The following is an 18,914-nucleotide window of genomic DNA, read 5'->3' as shown; positions in this document are numbered from 1 at the left end:
CCAAACCTTCCCAAACCTTCCCTTCCCAAACCTTCCCTTCCCAAACCTTCCCAAACCTTCCCTTCCCAAACCTTCCCAAACCTTCCCTTCCCCTCCCAAACCTTCCCTTCCCAAACCTTCCCAAACCTTCCCAAATCTTCTCTTCCCAAACCTTCCCTTCCCAAACCTTCCCTTCCCAAACCTTCCCAAACCTTCCCAAACCTTCCCTTCCCAAACCTTCCAAAACTTCCCAAACCTTCCCTTCCCAAACCTTCCCTCCTCCCTTTCTCTCTCTCTCCCTGTCCCTCTTTAATTCATCTTTTCTTTTCTTCCTTTTTCATCCTACCCCTTTATCCAAATCCCACTCTTGTGTGCTTAGATAGTAAGGGACTAACACACTGATTTCCATGCCGTGTGTAGTTCACTTACAAAACTTCGCAAGCTTTTGCGAACGTTCTGACTTTTCCCTCTCACCACGAGCATTTACGAATTTCGGGTGCTCCCTTTCCCCTTAAGGGTGGGTGGGACATCACACGTGGCAGGAGCCTCTTTTCGCGGAGGATGGCGGGGGGGCCGCCGGGCCGCCAGGGGGCGCTGTCCGGCGCGGCGGGTGCACGCGAGGCCAGCCGGGGGCGGCGGCGGCGGCACGTGGAGCGCGGTCCCGGGACGGTTGGAGCCGAGCCCGGCGCTTCCCGAGGGATCCCAGTGGAGCTGCCGACATGCCCAAGGCGCGGGCCGGGAAGCGCTCGGACCGCCAGGAGGGCCGCGCCGGCGGTGAGTGCGGGCCGGGCCGGGCCGGGCCGGCGGGATGCCGGGAGCGGGGAGGCCGAGCACCCGCGGTAACACGGCGGTCTCTGCCCTAGGCATCCTCTTCAATACCGGGGCCGGGCAGCACATCCTGAAGAACCCCCTCGTCGTCAACAGCATCATCGAGAAGGTGGGAGGCGGCGGCGGCTGTCCCGGGAGCCGGGCCTGGCCAGGATCTCCGGGAACGCGCGGTCCTGGCTCCGGCCCTTCCCGGGCTCCGCTGATCCGCGACTATTACCGCTGAACCGCGATTATTGCCATCACGCTACCTCTTTGTGTGTGTGATTTTTTTTTTTTTTTTTTTTTTTAACGTGGCTGCTCGCTGGCTTTTCTGAGCCTGGCCAGCATAAGTCAGCGTTGGGACATTCCTGTTCTCCCTAGTTTCCGCTCCTTCTTTTTTAAACGACTCTCACGCTCTCCTGATACCCAGTTTAAGCTTTTTGCTACGTAAAAAGCAGTTATCTTTTGTTCTGAAGTCAAATGGTTGCACGGAATCCGTTCTAGGCAAGTACTCGAAATGCTGTTTGTCCTTAGGCTGCTCTGCGCCGCACGGATGTCGTTCTGGAAGTGGGCCCGGGAACCGGCAACCTGACAGTAAAGATGTTGGAGAAAGTAAAAAAAGTAAGTGGGAATTCCCCCCCATGCAAGCCATCTTACCACTGACCACATTGTGGCTTAGACTGGTCTTTATACACTGGATTCAAATCAGTAGAATCACTCGCTGGATATTTTTTTTAACATTTGCATAATCCCAATGAGGTTTTAGTTGTCTGTGAAAATCTTTTGTTGTTTTATCAAACGACATTGCTGTTATCCATTTATACCATAAAGTTTGCACGTATTCGGAGAGGGAGGAAGGTGCATAGGCTAATAGGGAATTTTTAAGAGTTATTTAAACCTATGGCAATAGATATGGGGCTGGGGGTTTTTATGATTAAAATTTTAATCCCAATTAGGAGATGTTGCATAAAGTTGCAAATATATGCTTTTTTCAGGTTATTGCATGTGAAATTGACCCTAGACTTGTTGGTGAACTTCAGAAGAGAGTCCAGGGCACGTAAGTATCAACTGTGGAAATAGTGAGCACTTGAAGCAGTGGAGTTGCTTTGACAAAACCTTGGCAACATGCTTCTCTGAGGATAATCACAATGTATTTTTTCCCACAGGTGTCTGGCAAACAAGCTTGAAATCAAGGTTGGAGATATCTTGAAAACAGACTTACCATTCTTTAATGCGTGTGTGGCTAACTTGCCTTACCAGGTATGGGCTAAACAATATGGTAGAACTTTTTTTCTTTTTAAATGATAATTTCCCAGAAATTATACTAACTCTACTACTCTTTTCCTCAGATTTCTTCACCTTTTGTTTTCAAGTTATTGCTTCATAGACCTTTTTTCAGGTATGTGAAGAGTGGAGCTCTGTATTGCCTCTTAGGAAAAAAAATAGTTTTAAAAATATTTTCAGATCAAATTTTTTTTTGGTTCTTAAAATAGCAGTTTGATGGATCAGAGCCGCACCAAAATTCTTCTGTAATATAAATCTGATAGTGCCTGGAAATTAGTTTATGTCGATATATTAAGATAAAGAGGAGATTTAGTCTTGACGTCTAGTCCAGCTTGATGAAAACAGCCTCTTTAATATTATACCTAGTTATCATTCCAGGGATAAGTAGGGCATCGTAGCATTTCAAATGCCTTCCTACCTAAAAAAGGTAGTGTGGAAAGGGTTGGATCAAATCTAAGTTACTGCCTGTTGTCTGGTCTAAAAGTCTAATTGCCCAGGTATTTCTGTGTGTTATTCAGTATGTCTGCAGTTCTTGATTTCAGTCACTGAAGCACTAATGTTGGTGACATTACTGGTCAATTTTTGGAGAGTTTGAATAACCAAGGAGTTATTCAAAATGATTTGTTACAGGCAAGCAACTCTGAGACCAGCCTATGTCTTTGATCCTGATCCATTTAGCACTGTTAATATTAAATTCTCTTACATCTTTGAGGAGACTTAGATGGCTTCACCAAGTTTTCTGATGACTTGGGGTTTTTTAGAGCACTTTGACAAATTAGAGCAGAGTTTGTTTATGATAAACTTTTACTACTTGTAAGTGCTGAGGCAAACTGTGTTTTCCAAGTGTGTTAGTTGTCTTTTGACATAAAAATTAATTATTTAGAATTAATTTTCTGATACCTGTTATTCTCAGGTGTGCAATACTTATGTTTCAAAGGGAATTTGCACTTCGTTTGGTTGCAAAACCAGGAACTAAACTGTACTGCAGACTCTCCATTAATACTCAGTTATTAGCTCGAGTGGACCACCTGATGAAGGTATGTCATTCTGCATTAGGTAACAGAGCTGTCAAAGACAGAAGAAGAGTGTTTCAAGGGATGTGAGGATTTGGTGCTTATTCACACAGCTGCCTCACTGCTCTTGACCAACAGGTTGGAAAGAACAACTTCAGGCCTCCTCCCAAAGTTGAATCCAGTGTTGTAAGAATAGAGCCAAAGAACCCACCACCACCTATCAACTTCCAGGTGACCATTGTATACTCAACATAACATACTAGAGATAATACTACTCAGTTCTATGTGCTGATTTTACTATGAAGTACCAGCTGTTTGCTGGACTTTCTAAAATACATAGTCTATTGTTTAGGCTTGTGTCAGGACATTAATAGAACGTGCAACCATCAATTTGGGTACAGCTTTGTGTACAGTAATTCTGGTAAAATCAAGATCAGTTGGAGTGCTGTGGATAATGTCCCTTTCATCATAGATAATATCTCCCAGAGACCCTTACAGCTGATGACTTTGTAGGTTTTGGTCAAAGGAGTATCTATGAGAAGTCTTATGTTCAGACGAGTGTGTGTAATCTCAGAAGACAGATGTTACGGGATAGCATTCTTAATTTTTAAAACACTTAAAGGCCACTTCAGCTTTGCCCGAGGTTAGCCAGATTTTCTTCGAATATCTGCTTTCTCAGCACATAGGATCTGACTAATAGTGCCTAGGCACAAAAAAGTACAGTTCAGAGGTTTTTGTGGGTGAAGTATTTTCTCCTCCATTTGTACTGCTTTGTCCAAGACAGGAATGGTTTTGTATTGCTTAGAAATTCATTTTCATGAAGGATTTTCAGTATGGTTTTGAAGTTGTCAGTAGTGACTATTCTTGTTGGTAGTAGCTATATGTTCTTTTCTGTAAATTCTGAAATTTTTAATTTCAGGAGTGGGATGGTCTGGTAAGGATAGCCTTTGTTAGGAAAAACAAGACACTTTCTGCAGCTTTTAAGTAAGTAACTTCTGTCAAATCTTTTCAAAATTTGAGAGCCCATCCAGTTAACCATTTCTTTTAGAGGAAAACTAGGCAGCTGTTTAAAAAGAACAGCTCTGTGTAGTTGCTACAATTTTTTATAGTAAAAAATTGCACATATATATAAAAAATGTAGTTATAGTTTAGTTTCCATTCTAAACTTGTATTTCTTTTAGGTCAAGTGCTGTAGAGCAGTTGCTGGATCATAATTACCGAATTCATTGTTCCTTACATAATACAGTAAGTTCCTTTTTAATATATTCTATTTCTGTGTACTGCGACCTACATACTGTCTTTTAGAAGAGTAAAAAATTAATATTGAAAAGCGTAACGTGTTAAAAGTTTTTCCAAGAGAGTTTGAGGGAGGCAGGAACTTGCCTCTTTTCTTAGTGAAAAATCTAAAACGGTCACTAATTTATAGTGAAAAAGCTTAAAATCGAGTATGCCATTAAAATATTTTCTGTATATGTCTCAAGGTCTTTTACTAATCTAATAAAACTTTTTGTGTTTTGCAATACTGTTGTGATTCATTTATAGTGAATGAGCTGGGATATAAAAATTCAGATACAATAGAATAATACAATAATTCATACAAGAAAAAGTACAACTTTTTATCACTTGAAATAAGAACTATTCTAAGAGCAGGAAAACATAGGTAATTTAAATGAACCTTTTTTGTGCTCTGAGTAGAATATAATTTTTATCCTATTTTCCATTGATAGGAAATACCCGAAAACTTCAAAATTGCTGAGAAAATACAGACAGTCCTAAAAGATACAGGTTACTCTGAAAAACGAGCCCGTTCAATGGATATAGATGATTTCATTCGGTATCCTTTTTTTTTCTCTTTATACCTTCCTTTTAAGCTGCTTTAAATTCTATCTGCACCTGTACCTGTGTAGCTCAAATTAGTGTTGAGTTGACAGGAACAGTAGTTTCCCTCTCAGTACCAGACGGTCCTGGCTTCCAGTCCTGAATATGAACACTTAAACCCTATATATATTTTAAATGCCGGTTACAACATTGAGAAGCAGTTAGCTGAAGAACCTGATTTCTGGTGTTTGTGTACTAGACCCTTCTATAGCTCCTTCAAAAATGGCTTTAGTAATGTAACTGTTATTTGAATTTTCCTGGAGTCTTACACAGCCTTTTTTTGCCTTGAGGATTAGGCCATAGTCTGTAGCATAATTTGAAATATGAATAATTAACTGCTATATGCTGCTTTTACTTCTGGACAGTTAATTTAAGTGGCACCATGACTCCTCTCCTAATTGGAGATAAAAGTTCATAGCTGTTTCTCTGTAATAATTAAGACCGCTACTGCTTTTAAAGAATCATAGTAAACCTGGTATGATCTAACATAACTGTAGTTTGTAGCATTTTTTTATTCCAGTTGATCAGTGATGGCTGCTTTCGTACTGTTTTCTTTGTCAGCCAGCACATCTTAAAAATGCCTTAAGCTGAAGTATAAATTTGTAGCATTGTAACGTAAGTGTTTCACTCTTTCAGATTGCTGCACGGCTTCAATTCAGAAGGCATCCATTTCTCATAGATCGTACTAGAAGAATGACAGGTGTTGCTTTTTGTCACCAAAGTCTTACCTAAGCCAGAGCGACTGCAATGGGACAAGCTCTTACGCTTGGGCTCTTATTAAAATGTTAGATGTGATTTTATCACAGACAGCAGGCAAGCTGTGCTGCCTGTATTTTAAAAGCAGTGCATTCTTTCACAACTGAAGCAAGGTGCTGGACTTCCTCATGACAAGTGCATTTCTAAATATACCCAAAACTGGATTGAGGCTGCCACAATTGAAATCTGTGTTCTCTGATTGTGGACTTCATCTCAGTATATTCTTGCATAATACTCGACAGTACAACCCTGGTCTGGACAACAAAAGTGGAGTTGTGATCATTCCGTTTGTTTGTTTGTTTGTTTGTTTTAATGTGTATTTAAACTCTTTTGATTTGAAATGCCTGTCTCTTCCAGTTGTCCTCTGGTAACTACCCATATTCCAAGTCTGTTAGTAATCTGCCTCTCTTTGAGAAATCCCAGTAACTGTTTCTCAGAAACAAGAGCATTTATCTTGTGGACTTGGTATCACTTAAAGAAACATTATTGAGGTACCTGAAACTACCAGTGTAATCACCTTTACCCTCTCATCCCCCACTGTAATAACTAGAAGAAAACTACAGAAAGGCCACATCTCATAAGCACAGAAGAAGGGTTTTTTTGGCCAAGTGTAAATTCAAGTAGTTATTTTTGTAAGGTAACTATTTCACCCTTCAAGGCAAGGAGGAGTTTTAGCACAGATCAGAGCTTTCAGTGAGACTTAGAGCAATGCATCCCTGTGTCCTCACAGAAAGGTACTGAAGTGTCTTTAATATAGTCTGGGTTATATATATATGAGTTGTTAAGGACAAGGCAGAGCTTTTCCAAGGAAGTTTGCATAAACTCTGCAGCACAGCTGTCAAAAACATCAACTGTTAACTGTAGCACGATGCAGGGGTGAAAGCATCACCCACCCTGTGTATTAAATACCATGTTATTTTTTTCAGGTATAGTGTAGTATATCTTTCCATAAGACAACACTTAAATGGAAAAGAGGCAAATTAGCAAAACCTGTAAGATAAACTTCATTTATACACATCACTGAATCATTAGGGATAGAAAAGATCTCTTGAGTCCACCTAGCTCCACCATTGACATCCCCTCTCAGTTCTTTAGAAGTCACTGATTCAGAAATAGACTTGAATTTGCAGGCATCCTGAGCTGTTGACTTTAAAGACTGAGTTGCTCATTTATTTCACAGTTTAATAATTCAGTAATTCTCATGCTGCTTCACTGCATGCAGAACCAAATTGTGAGTCGGGTAAGTAGCCACAAGGAATATGCTCAGACTAATACAGAAGGAACAAATGCTGGAGGCTTGTGTCACACTTCATAAATGCTTTCATTTTACAGGACAGGAATTGAGGATAAGCTTGCTTAAGTCCTTTTAAAAGTAATTCCAGTCCATCGTGGCTATGGGCTACAGGAAGTCAGGTGCCCAGCCAGCCGTATCAGGTTATCTCAATTCTCAATGCTTCAGTATCTGTATAGATCACACATAAGGCTCTGGCACAAAGACTGGCTGTAGACACAGTTTCCACTTGCATGTGCTGCCTGACAGGATACGTGTGATTACGCAGCTTACTAAAAAGCTGCTGAAAGCGAATTCTGTCCTTCCTGTCCCCTTTGGTACCAGCAGGAAGCCACAGCCTGGTTGTGGCTCTATGGACGAACACTGTTACTCATGTAGGATGTCTCAATCTTCAGAGGCTTTCTAGAATTCTGTAGGAGCAGTTTCAAAGGAACCCTCTGGTATTATACAATAGCCTGCCTGCTAACAAAAGCTACTGCCTGCCTTTTCTTGGTTTCTTTTAACTGTGATGGACGACGTTCTTAAATGTTGAGAAAGGTGTGATGCTTCTTTTAAGACCTGATGCAAAACTAAAGTTAGGACAGTGCTCTGGAGAGCTTCTTCCTATATGACGAACCAGTGAAGAAGAGTTGGCTGCAGAAGTAAATACTCACTCTGAATTCAGAGTAAGTATTCTTTTCAAAAATGTAACCAATGTGCTGACAAATTTAAACCCTTCTGAAACAATAACAAAAATTCTCAGATATAATTCATTTAATAGCTTAATTTATTAAACACATTATGTAAAATCTACATTGTTTCAGTTTTAATGTTTACACACAGGAGAACTTTTTATTTTTAACCATGATGCAACAAGAGCTTCCCCATAGCCTACCTTTCTATGGGAGATACAAACATTAAACACTACAAGAAATTCTGGCTCATTTAACTCTCCTTTCATTGCCTTCCCTTTACTTCCCCCCACGCCTGGCACATACAAACAGGCTTGTATTCCAAAAGTAATTCTTAAACAGTTCCAAGGGAAAGTCTGCTGATAGGAACTCTTGGAAACAGGGAGAACTCCTAGAGAGATCTACAGTTCTTCATTTGACAAGAAGTTCTTACATGAAAGGTCAATGTTTTTTGGATACTGACTTGCAAAAATAACTGGAGTGCCACCATCTAAAAAGTGCTGATATACATGGCGCCATTTGTGAGAATTCAGGTACTTGCAGGATTTCTATTAGCGCTAGGTAGAGGTATTGTGCAAAATCATCAAATGATGCAATTTCACCCCACTTTTCAGCTGCTGGCACTGTACAAAGGGAAAAATAGGTATTAGCTACTTCTTAAAGCAACAGAACTACTCAAACTACCTGCAGACTACGGTTAATGTACATGTAAGTTTGTCATGCATCAAAAGCCAAGTTTTTAAAACAGTATGTGAAAGGCCAGTATGGATGTATTTATCCCCAAAGTTTGACAGTTAAACTATCCATACACAGCATTATCACCACATACCATATATCTGCATTATCCTAAGGTACAACTCTCCTTAGTACTTAAACATTAGCCTTTATTACACATCAACTAATTTATATTTTTGTGGGGTTTTGTTGGTTTGTTGGTTTTTTTGTTTGTTTTTTTATTATTACAGATAAAATGTTAGAATTATATAACCATTCTTTATGGTATTCAAATAAATCAAGATTCCAGATTTGTACAAGGAAAATGGAATGTCCAGCTGTTTGTCCACTCCTAACAGCTTGCAGTTCCTGTTCAAATGATATGGCACATCCTGTGAAATGAAACTAGCCACCAAAAAATAAGTATTAAAACATCAAAAATGTACACACACTGAAGTAATTTATATTGACGAATAAGGAATGTAGTTTTTTAAGGCTGTGCTTCAGAAAGGATGTCTAGGGTTAAGTAGCCTTCATCAAGGCACAGAATGGGAAGAGGTAAGCACAGCTGTCTGTAGAAGAGAAGTTATATAAAACCACTAGTGTGTGCATGCATGCCACAATTTTAGAACTGCACAGCTAGACTTTGTAATAAGACAACATGGTCAGAAGGAAGTGCTGTGACTTTAATGGCCACAGTTTTACTTCATTATGAAAAACATGGCAAGTATCTCCAAACAAATTTCACTATTTGAATAAATGAAATATTAAAAACAAAGTGCTTCACAGATCTGAACCCTGCATGGATGTGCTGTCTGGTCTAGAAGCATTTTGTAGACATCATAGGAGCATTTCACATAAAACTGAAAATGTCATTCAGGTGAATAAGAAACAGGACATTTCCACAGACATTTCTAACGCTTTTACACTTTCAAGTAGTTGAGTTCCCCTGGCCACTGGGTTTTGTAACAAATGTGTGCTACAGCAGTACAGGTTCATGGATTCCTCTAGCAGCAAAGGCCCATTTCAAAGGGCACGTGGTCTTTTCGGGTTGATCTGTTTACTGGCCTGTTCCTCCTCTTGAAGAGCTGCCCGGAACGATTTCACTTTGTCTTTAATGAAAACAGAAGAGAATGAATACTGATGTGCCTGTGCTGAACAGATCTGGAAACTGAACCCTGATCCTCTACATCCCAGCCCTCGTGCACAACAAAGAACATTCCTTCACAAAAATAGCTGATGCTACAAATTACAAACTTAAAATCAATACTCACCATACAAACAAGTTGCTTAGCAACTTAGTCCCTTCTTGGATGCTACCCCTGTCTTTAGGCAGGGCAGATTTGTAAACTGCACAACTGCATGCCCAGAATGCACACTTACATCCTCCTTCTATCTTAGAGAATGTAGGGAAATACTACATGTTTGCTTTTCCTTCCCAGCACCTTCCAAACCAACCTTGGAGGCATACAAAATCTTATTCAGCGTACAATCAGCCTCTTCTGTACATTTAATTTCTAGTCCCCCTGTTTTCCTATGAATGTGAAAAGCATTTGTGAATAAATTTTGGAACTTATTCAACTGTAAACAGTTAAATGCATCATTCATTTGTTTCATCATAACTAATAGAATGGGAGAAACCTGAGAAAGGAAGTGTGGCATCCTCATACTTCTATTCCTGTTACCTTCCATTCCCCAGTAATAAGCCCAAGAGTGGGAAGAAGGAAACCAAAAGGACAACATAAAAGATGTCAGTCCCACAGTGACAGAAGTAAAAGCCAAACAATTCAGTGATCATTATGAGCCATGAGCAGAACATAGAAAATGCCAAGACAGAATTTTTGACTTAACAGGTGTTCCCTCCTGTAAAACTACACATACATCATGCTTCCTGTAAAGATGCAAGGATCTCTTAGATAGCATTTTACCTCCAGTACCTTGTTTCAAAAACAATATCTAGTAAGTTTTTGAAAAACAGGAAGTCACCTAAACTGTTTTTGCACTGCTGGTGTCTCAAACTGTCTTCTGAAAAGGAAGCCATCATCCATAAAAAGAAAAGAAACCCCCAATCCCTGGCTAAAGCATAACTGGCATGCTTACGAGGCAAACAGGTCACATCTGATTCGCTTGATGCACTCTTCTAATTTACAGCAGATAGACTGAATAAAAAGTAAGATTTTAACTTACAGTTTTCTACCACATCAAAAAACCCCTCCCCTCAGCCCCAAACCCCACCCTTAAGCTTTTACCAGTATAGCATTTCTCCTAGAGTCCAAATAGTTAACAAAAAATGGAAATGAAAAACTCATCTCCATGAGGTACCAGGATGACAAGCTTATTTTAGAAGATAAGTGGAAGAGTAAATTTTGGGCACCAAGTAAAGTAATAAATCTGCAATTTGTCTTTCAACATAGATAAGCTGACAAAATTCTAACAGAAAGGCTGTTGAAAAAAAAAGGTAAACTACCACCCAAGATACTCAAGAGCTTGATGCCACTCGTAAGCACAGTCTTAAAAAAATGACAGCAGGCTCCCTGCTACACTACAGAATGCAACAGAGCCGGAACTGGGAGTTCCTACTACTTTTTCCTCATTGCATTGCCTTCTGGGTTTTTTCATACAGTTGATTTAGATTTTCTTACCTTCCTTCAGTGTTTTGGAAAAAAAAGAAAAAAAAAATTGCAGGATTGAGTTTATACTTCCTGGAGGTAAAGCATAGACTCTTCCTTTACGTTAGGATGATCTGAGCACAGATGTGAACCTGTTCTCAGGCAGCAGAATAAATGTTCCTTCCAAAGGACACCGCAGAGCAGCACAAGTGGGTAAAAAAGACCCTTGAATATATTCACACTCTTTTTTTTCCTCCTCATTATTACTGCAAGTCTCCATGGCATATGCTAATAATGTACAGAAAAGTGATTAAAAGCAATTTACCTCTAAGTTCGGTCAGAATATCAATTTTTTGCTCTAGAATTGCTTCAAGTTGGGTAGCATAAGAATCCACATCATAGTCTACTTCTTCTGTCATGTCAAGAAGTAGTTTTTCAACTTCCAACCATCTAATAGATTCCTAGATAAAAGTTTAAAAAAATCAAAAAATACATCAGCAAAGTTTCAAGACAAGTGTTAAGACAAAGGTGATTTAGACCTTTTTATCAAAATTACCATACGTTTACTGTCTAGTCACCTCAATATAACAGATTTAAATACTAAAATGAAATCTTATTCCTAATTCAGCAAAACTGTATCTTTTCTACCTTATGTTTTAATTCCAGTGGTCATACCAGCAACAGGTAAACCCCAGCTACACCAGTACTCTTCAAATTCAAAACATTAAGTGGTTCTAAAGCTAAGAAACTCAGCGAGCAGAACTTTATGTCATGGTTGTGTCCCCTTAGGCAAGTTTCAGACTTTGAAGTCTAGATTCAATTTTAAGTATCAGCTGGTTACCACTGACTATAGTCCTAGAGTCATTACTACAGACAAGAAGCCAAGATAATTTTGTCTAGTTTTGAGAAAAGCTGTATAGAAGATCTATTTTAAACTCAGTAATTGCATGATCTAACTCCACTCACAGGACTACAGTAAAGGCTCTTTCTCAGGCATCTTTGCACTCTGAATATCATCAAAAAAAAAAGAGAAAAAAAAGGATTGCAGCAAAGAAGAATTGAAAGAGAAGCTTAAATCTTACAGAACTATGCAAAGCTGTGATCAGAACTGATCCCATCAGAAATGCTTTGATTTAAAAAAAGAAAGCAGCTGACAGTTCTAGGCATGCTGGGCCTGACACACTAAAATAAAGTCTTTCCTTCTGTCCTCAGTAACCTAAGCAAAATTGAAAATTGTTTTCTGGCTTTCAGGACAGAAGGAGCTTGCATTGGGGTAAGACTCATCTCATCTAACATAATCTTGTACATCCAAAACAGAGAAAACCCAAAACCTTTAGAGCACGTTTCCTTGTGTTGGTATAGTTAAGCCATTTTTATTAGGAAAGGATGTTTTGTATCAGTTACTTCCAGGAAAAAGCTGACAGAAGATGACTGGTACAGCTGGTAGATTGTGTACCGGGGCAGCCCAGCCACTCGCACAGCATAAACTAACAAACCACGCTGCGAACAAAGGAACCTGAGGCTCAGACATGTTTCCTTCCACTGACCACTGGAAGGAGCAGTAGTCTAGAGCAGAAGGCCAGATGGTCACACAGAGGCAATAACATCTTTAACTAATGCAGTTTGTCTCTCCAGAAGTCACAAGCATTAGGACACAGCCACAGCATATGGCATATGACTTTCACACTTCTGTATGTTTTACTTCAGGGCTAATGTTTCACAATAACAATCTCTGCATCTGTTGTAAAATGTGTTATTCAGCATCCTACTATATTATGAACACTCATCAACGTTCCGCTAAGCTAGATACATAAATTGAGGTTTAATACAGGTTTAATGGTCTGCTGTTCTCTGGCAAACAGCCAGCCTGCCTAAAGGCCCTTTAGGTTATGAACAGAAGCAACTCACATTTCCTTCTCAAAACTAGTAACTCATTGCCACAATTCATTTTGTGAGTGTAAAAGACTCTGTAACACTGACCAGCACTACACTGCATGGGCAGTATTCCTTTCACAAACCCTGACAAATAGTGAATGAAAACCTTTACATAGCTGTAAAATGGAAGCAAACAGACAGTTTGAAATGTATGTGTCTCATCTGGATCTCAGAGGAAGATGTCACAAAAGGGTACTCAGATACAATACTTGGACGCAGTATTGCAGTATCTTAGAGGGAGACGACCAAACAGAAATGGAGCTGATAGAGACGTTACTATTAATTGCCAGCCCTGGCAAAGGAAAACTTTACTAAATTTCTGGGATGATATGCTTCTCTTTCATCATGAGGACAAAGGTTAGTGGTTATGGAATCTGTAGGCTTACAATAATAGATCAATTTAGAAATCTTTGACAGATCAGAACAGCCAGATGACATCCTACATCTTCAAGAGTATGCACTTTCATTGGGAAAACCTGAATTCCTAGATTAGGATAAAAAAAAGTAGAGCTCCATCTTTTACCTGGAAGACAGTCCTGTGGTCTTCTACTACTTGCTCTTCCATTTCTACCATTTGTGACACAGCTTCATGGAAAGTAAACAACTGTGGAGAAACTTCCTCTTCCTAAAAACAATAGTTAGTCTTGTTAGTCTAGAAAGAACTGTGGCTACAGAAACATATTGAATGTGATCCATTTCATCACTGAACATGGAAAGAAATATGCAGAAGGCAAAACCTGTCAAAAATAGAATTTAATACTTCTAGCAAGAAAATCTCCACAAATGAGCAAAGGGGCAATAAATTCAAAACATATTAAAAATATTTACAGATTTCAATTCAGTTAATATTCACTAAAATTTTCAGTCACTAATCTTAGCAAATATTGGAAAATAGGGTATTCCACATAAAAATAACAAGTTGAAATAATGGGAAGAAGAAACCACAAGGGAAGAATTATAATTTCTAGTAGGTTTTAATGCCTACAAAAAACTCTGGTTTTCTGTCAGGGCTTTTTGTTCTGCATGCTGGAACAGACAGGCAACAGTTTTCAAAAAAAGAGAACAACAATTACATTCAATACATTTCAGGAAATCAAAATTAAATTAATCCTTTTGGAAAAAAAGTTAAATGTGAAGTGAGAAATCTAAAATGTACATAGTGATTCATACATTAGAAGAATGCACTCATGGATGTACAAACTGGGGCAAACAGGGCTTGTTTAGAAATGAATCGTTAACAATAAAAGAAGAAAGTGCTAGGTAGGCTTTAATTAATGTTTTAGCAAGACAGTACAGTTCATAATACAATGCTTTTGAAATATTTTTTAAAGCTTAATTTCATTCCACATGAGTAATGAACAAGTGTGATATGAAAGGATATCTGGCTGGAAGGACTGTCTGGTGGAAAGCTATAGGAATCACTAGCATGTTCTTATAAAACAGAGTACTGGAAGAAAAGGTAGTTATCAAAGTGAGAAATACTGCAGACACCACAAAGAAGTGGTGAAGAGAAAAACTCTGAGAAACAGAGTTTTGTGAAAAAAGTTAGGATACTAAGGACTTCTCCTTTCTATTTTTCATCAGCATTTTCACAAATCAAGTTTTAATCCCTACTGAATATTTAAGGAACCGTGACTAGAGCTGATAATCAGCAATGAGGGAAAATGCCCTTTGGAAGATGCCTCTCAGCTCCCCACTCCTGCAGCACAGGAAGACATATTGGGACCATCATGTGGTTCTCTTCCCAAACAGTGCACTGGGGTTTCACCCCAGGAAAATCAGAATGCCAGGAGGAAGAATGATGGGTAGCCAGATTTCTACATGCAGAGAAAGGCAAATACTTGAAATGGGGTTTGCATGCAGGGAAAATAATGCTCAAGACCACAAAGAGTGTTAAATAAAAAAGACAAATGTCCCAGATACTGCTAACTGCTGAAAAAAATGTGAAGCTATACTGGAAAAAAATGCACACGTACAGATTGCCACAGCCTAGAGCAGACCCTGCCGAGATATTAAAATCCCTAATCAGAAGGGAAGACTAAAAAAAAAACTTCAAGAAATGTTTTTGGGTTTGGTTTTTCTTTTGTATGCAAATGAACAAAAAAGTGAAAAAGTGAAGAGGCATGATCTATTTACTTGAAGATCTTGCTAACAGGCTACAAATACACATTAATCTGGATTTGTTCTGCCACTGTATTTCATTATCTCTTTCCATGTAATACTGTAAACTACTCACGTTTTGTTCACAAAGCAGTTTGAGATCATCTCTCTGAGGAGAGCTTCCCACACCCCACTGTGTCTCCAAGTCATCCATCTGATTGGGAGTATGGTGTATAATGGAACGGATGTCCCCTGAGGTACTAGGATCGACTGTCAGCTCCTTCACCCTACAAACAGAAAATGTTCCAGTTGTAAATTAGTAACCTCCTGTGCAAAAAAGTCACAACCAAAAATAAAGCTCTGTATGTTTATGCATAATTAATTCATTTAATAAGGAAGATGATGATGTCAGCTTCACAAATTTAATGTACTTTCAGTGACAAAAAGGTGTTAGTCTGATTTGTAAAAAGGATGGACCATTGCAATTTTACTACTTGCATGTGGATTACAACCAATCTTCTAGCAAGAGGCATTTCCTCATTAAAATCTTAATACTACTTAACAGGAGGGCAAAAATCTCAAACCCCTCAACAGTAACTCCTTAACAATGAGTGATATTTGAAAGGAAAGTTCATTCAGCACCCTAAACCTGATCACCTTTCTTTTTCTGAATACACAATTGAGTTTTAAAAATTTAGTTGATCAGCACCCCATTAGCTGTTATAAGCAAAACAGCCAAGAAATTCTGAAGAAAATAATAACTTGCAACCAAGTATTTCAGAGAATAAATAGATCCTTGCAACCAAGTATTTCAGAGAATAAATAGATACTTTAATTCATTTCAAAGCTGAAAATATTTTAAAAAAATGTTAGGCTCTTGCAGCATGAAAGTAGCTCAAAGATTAGTAATGCTTCTGTCAAAAAAATCCCATTTAAAAGCAAGTTTATGAAAGATGGATAAAAGACTGAAAATATAGTAAGTTTTAGAACATATTCTTCATTTCTTTAATGGGAAAAATGTTTTTTTCAACTAGCACTTACTTACTACAATGGAAAATATTTTTCACTTAACTTCAGGATGATGAAAAATTTTAATAACAGAATTATTTACAAAACTTTTCAGAGATATTTAAGTTACCCTAAACACGGAATTGTTAGATTTGGTCCACTAAATATACGAAGGTGACATCACCATTTTTTTTTTAATGTATGAAAGAAACTAGCAAGTCTGGATACAGAATGTGGATGTTTAAGGAGCATAAACAAAATACTGGGAAGATGATTGCAGATCATGCAGAACCATCACCTGCCAAACCAAAATAAAAACAACATATGTGTGACTCATGGCAAGGCGACTAATGAAAGGTTGATCTGTAAAATTACATAACCAAAAAGAAAACTTAAAGATTCCATGTATAGAATGAAGTAGACCTGGTGTTTGAAGGAGAAAAGTCGTCATACTCATAGGAAGGAGAGAGATCAGAGCGACTGCCACTACCCTGTGAGAAGGGAATGTCCGAAGGACTAATTCCAAATTCCTTTACTCTGCAGCAGCAAAATACAGTGGCAAATGAAAAGAAAATGTTCTCATAAACACAGTTAAAATGACAACTCTTTGTTTAGCATACTTCTTTAATATTTAACTACAAAATTATTTTTATACTAAAACACATGTGTGTCAACATATTTAAACTTTCTGCAAGCAGTTCAGATTACTAACAAAACTTAACAAAAACAGTGCTGCTAATTTGCAGGGGACCGTAACAGCAGTGTTTTCAGAAGAGTAGTTCCAGATTTGCGTTTGTATAGTTAATAAGATTTGGTCTACATTCAATATTCCACTAAATGGCTCCTTTTAAAATATCAAACCACTACAGCTACAAAACTTTAAATTCTATTCTGCCTCCTTTCTTCACTGCACACACAGTAGTGCCCAGCACCTAAAAACTGTGAAAATGATGTATTGTTAGAAAAAAAATAAAAAACTATACAAACACATGAAGGAACATTACAGGGACAGGTACTCCGTAACAACATACAATTTTAACACCAAGGGGAGGAAACAGTTTCAGTACAACTAATTAGTACACTAGAAACAGGTGTTTAATTAGTTTTGTAGTGACTCTTTGTAGAGTCACATCAGCAACACAAGTTCTGTAAGGGGGTAAAAGTTCCAACAAGTCTTGAATGTGGACAGTCCTTTGTTACGTTATTGTAAGGAGGTGAGGAGAAGCCTCCTCTCCAGGAAGGAAAATACACAGACTGGTCCAAGCCAGGCAGGTTTACTACTGGCTCCCTTGACTCAGACACAGGTACATTTGGATATCGAGAGGAGCTGGTGGTAAGCCTTCCTGGCAGGCCTTTGTGCCCAGCCAGCAACTGGCTGTGGTGCCCAGCCAAGCAGGAGCTGTCGTGATTCTGCCATCTTTCACTGGGGCAAGCAGGCCACCACATGGTAAAAAATGGCAAAACCAGGGTACCTGATGGCCCCAGTCTGCAGCCTTTGTGCTTTACAGCAAAACATGGGGAGTCTCTGGGTCAAGGTCTGACTGCAGGGACACACAGGACCTGATCACCCCATTTCTATTAAATGTGGGAGAACTGCAGCAGGTGAGGGCTTCTTTCAAACTCACTGGGGAGAGCTGAACACTTTCTTAGAGCAGTACAGGTCTCAGAGCATCAGCATTTGCCTCTGGAGGTGCTAATTTCTCCACAGTGATCAAAAAGTCTGTCAGATTTACTGCCTTTTTGTTTAGGGGTCTCAGATATTTGCCTGTATTTGGGAAGCGTGAAATTTCATATGAACGTATGATAGAGACTGGCAACTGTACACAATTCCACCATGGGGATGAAAAAAAAAATAACCTCACAGAACTTGTAGCTCATGTCCCAGGGAATCATCACAAACACTAATGCAGGAGATGGTTCCTCCATAGCAGGGGCAAAACTAATAGTGACATCTCCCACATATCTTGCAATCCACATCATCCATCTCTGCATTTCTGGATAATGGTGTAAATGCAATTTCTATAGTGACAACTTAAATTAAATGTGAGCCTGGATCAGTAATTTGGATCTTATTAAGAAATGCAACTACGATCAAATTATTCAAGTAGCTAAAATAATTATACATCATGGAACAACTATTTCAAATGTCAGTCATCAACAGCTGGTATAGCTATAAGAAAAAATATTTTTTATACCTGTTTGCATATCTCAATGTATTTAGAGTGTTTTCACATGATGCCATCCCCGGAGAAATTGTAGCAATCTGGAGAAAACAAGCCACATGTTAATAAATCGCTTTGTACACATGAAAGGGTAGATGAACTCAAATTAACTTCATACATTTTTTTAATCTCCAGTTTCATTTGCAATCTTCTACAAAAAATGTCTGCTATGTACAGTTGTCCTTATACAGCAGCATCTCAGGGACACAGATGTCCAGTCAAAGCTTCAATTTCCTTTAGCCATAAAAGGAACATCAAGAATTCACAGAAATTCAGTCAATTTCTTTAACTGCACCACCTTGGTAACATAATATGTAAATGCAAAACTCTAACTAAAAAATAAAAGACTCCTCAAAATGGGAAATATGCAACTCAACAGAGTGTAAAACTAATATATCCTCCAAACAGTTACTAGATTATTTTTCATATATCTCTGTAGGCTGTTCTCTGTTCAAGGAGATTCTATGATGATTTTGGCCATAGTCAAAAATCATACTTAACAGTATTAAAGATGAGTTTAATTTAACTATTTTCCTAAGTAAAGACATCTACAGGTTGGATAGGTGCACTCTCTGATGGGTTAAGAACTGGCTGGAGGGCCAGGCCCAGAGAGTGGTGGTGAACGGTGCTGCATCCAGTTGGCAGCC

The 18,914-nt window shown here is 38.7% G+C and overlaps 2 protein-coding genes across 6 annotated transcripts in view; one reads left to right on the top strand and one right to left on the bottom strand.

The window, feature by feature from the left end:
* Window positions 1-551: 551 nt before the first annotated feature.
* DIMT1 (DIM1 rRNA methyltransferase and ribosome maturation factor) lies at window positions 552-7,800 on the top strand. Of its 2 annotated transcripts, XM_064641951.1 has the most exons (12): window positions 552-753; window positions 843-916; window positions 1,321-1,407; window positions 1,782-1,843; window positions 1,953-2,046; window positions 2,136-2,185; window positions 2,984-3,107; window positions 3,222-3,314; window positions 4,003-4,067; window positions 4,265-4,328; window positions 4,811-4,917; window positions 5,598-7,800. In XM_064641951.1, exons 1-12 carry the CDS (start codon window positions 699-701, stop codon window positions 5,638-5,640), a joined length of 918 nt encoding a protein of 305 aa, XP_064498021.1. In that variant the 5' UTR covers window positions 552-698; the 3' UTR covers window positions 5,641-7,800. The 2 variants fall into 2 exon arrangements, with proteins under 2 accessions (XP_064498021.1, XP_064498020.1); XM_064641950.1 differs by lacking the exon at window positions 843-916 and having other exon boundaries at window positions 659-753.
* KIF2A (kinesin family member 2A) overlaps window positions 7,757-18,914 on the bottom strand; it is a 51,038-nt gene continuing 39,880 nt past the window's right edge. For 2 of the 4 annotated variants that reach the window (XM_064641946.1, XM_064641947.1), the window contains exons 16-21: window positions 18,241-18,308; window positions 16,469-16,582; window positions 15,174-15,324; window positions 13,461-13,562; window positions 11,328-11,463; window positions 7,757-9,505 (exon numbers count right to left, since the gene is read on the bottom strand). In XM_064641946.1, the coding sequence (XP_064498016.1) occupies window positions 9,420-9,505; window positions 11,328-11,463; window positions 13,461-13,562; window positions 15,174-15,324; window positions 16,469-16,582; window positions 18,241-18,308 (657 nt within the window). In that variant the 3' untranslated portion in view covers window positions 7,757-9,419. The remainder of the gene's footprint in view (window positions 9,506-11,327; window positions 11,464-13,460; window positions 13,563-15,173; window positions 15,325-16,468; window positions 16,583-18,240; window positions 18,309-18,914) is intronic. The other 2 variants (XM_064641948.1, XM_064641949.1) reach the window with 2 other exon arrangements.

Source organism: Pseudopipra pipra, chromosome Z (assembly GCF_036250125.1).
Source record: "Pseudopipra pipra isolate bDixPip1 chromosome Z, bDixPip1.hap1, whole genome shotgun sequence".
Taxonomy (NCBI): domain Eukaryota; kingdom Metazoa; phylum Chordata; class Aves; order Passeriformes; family Pipridae; genus Pseudopipra; species Pseudopipra pipra.
Note: the sequence above shows the minus strand (reverse complement) of the source record. Positions and strands in the feature narration are given on the sequence as shown.

Coding starts and splice junctions, on each gene's coding strand:
- DIMT1 (XM_064641951.1), top strand. CDS start 699: ATGCCCAAGGCGCGGGCCGGGAAGCGCTCGGACCGCCAGGAGGGCCGC. Junction 917..1,320: donor TCAACAGCATCATCGAGAAG/GTGGGAGGCGGC, acceptor GTTTGTCCTTAG/GCTGCTCTGCGCCGCACGGA. Junction 1,408..1,781: donor TGTTGGAGAAAGTAAAAAAA/GTAAGTGGGAAT, acceptor TGCTTTTTTCAG/GTTATTGCATGTGAAATTGA.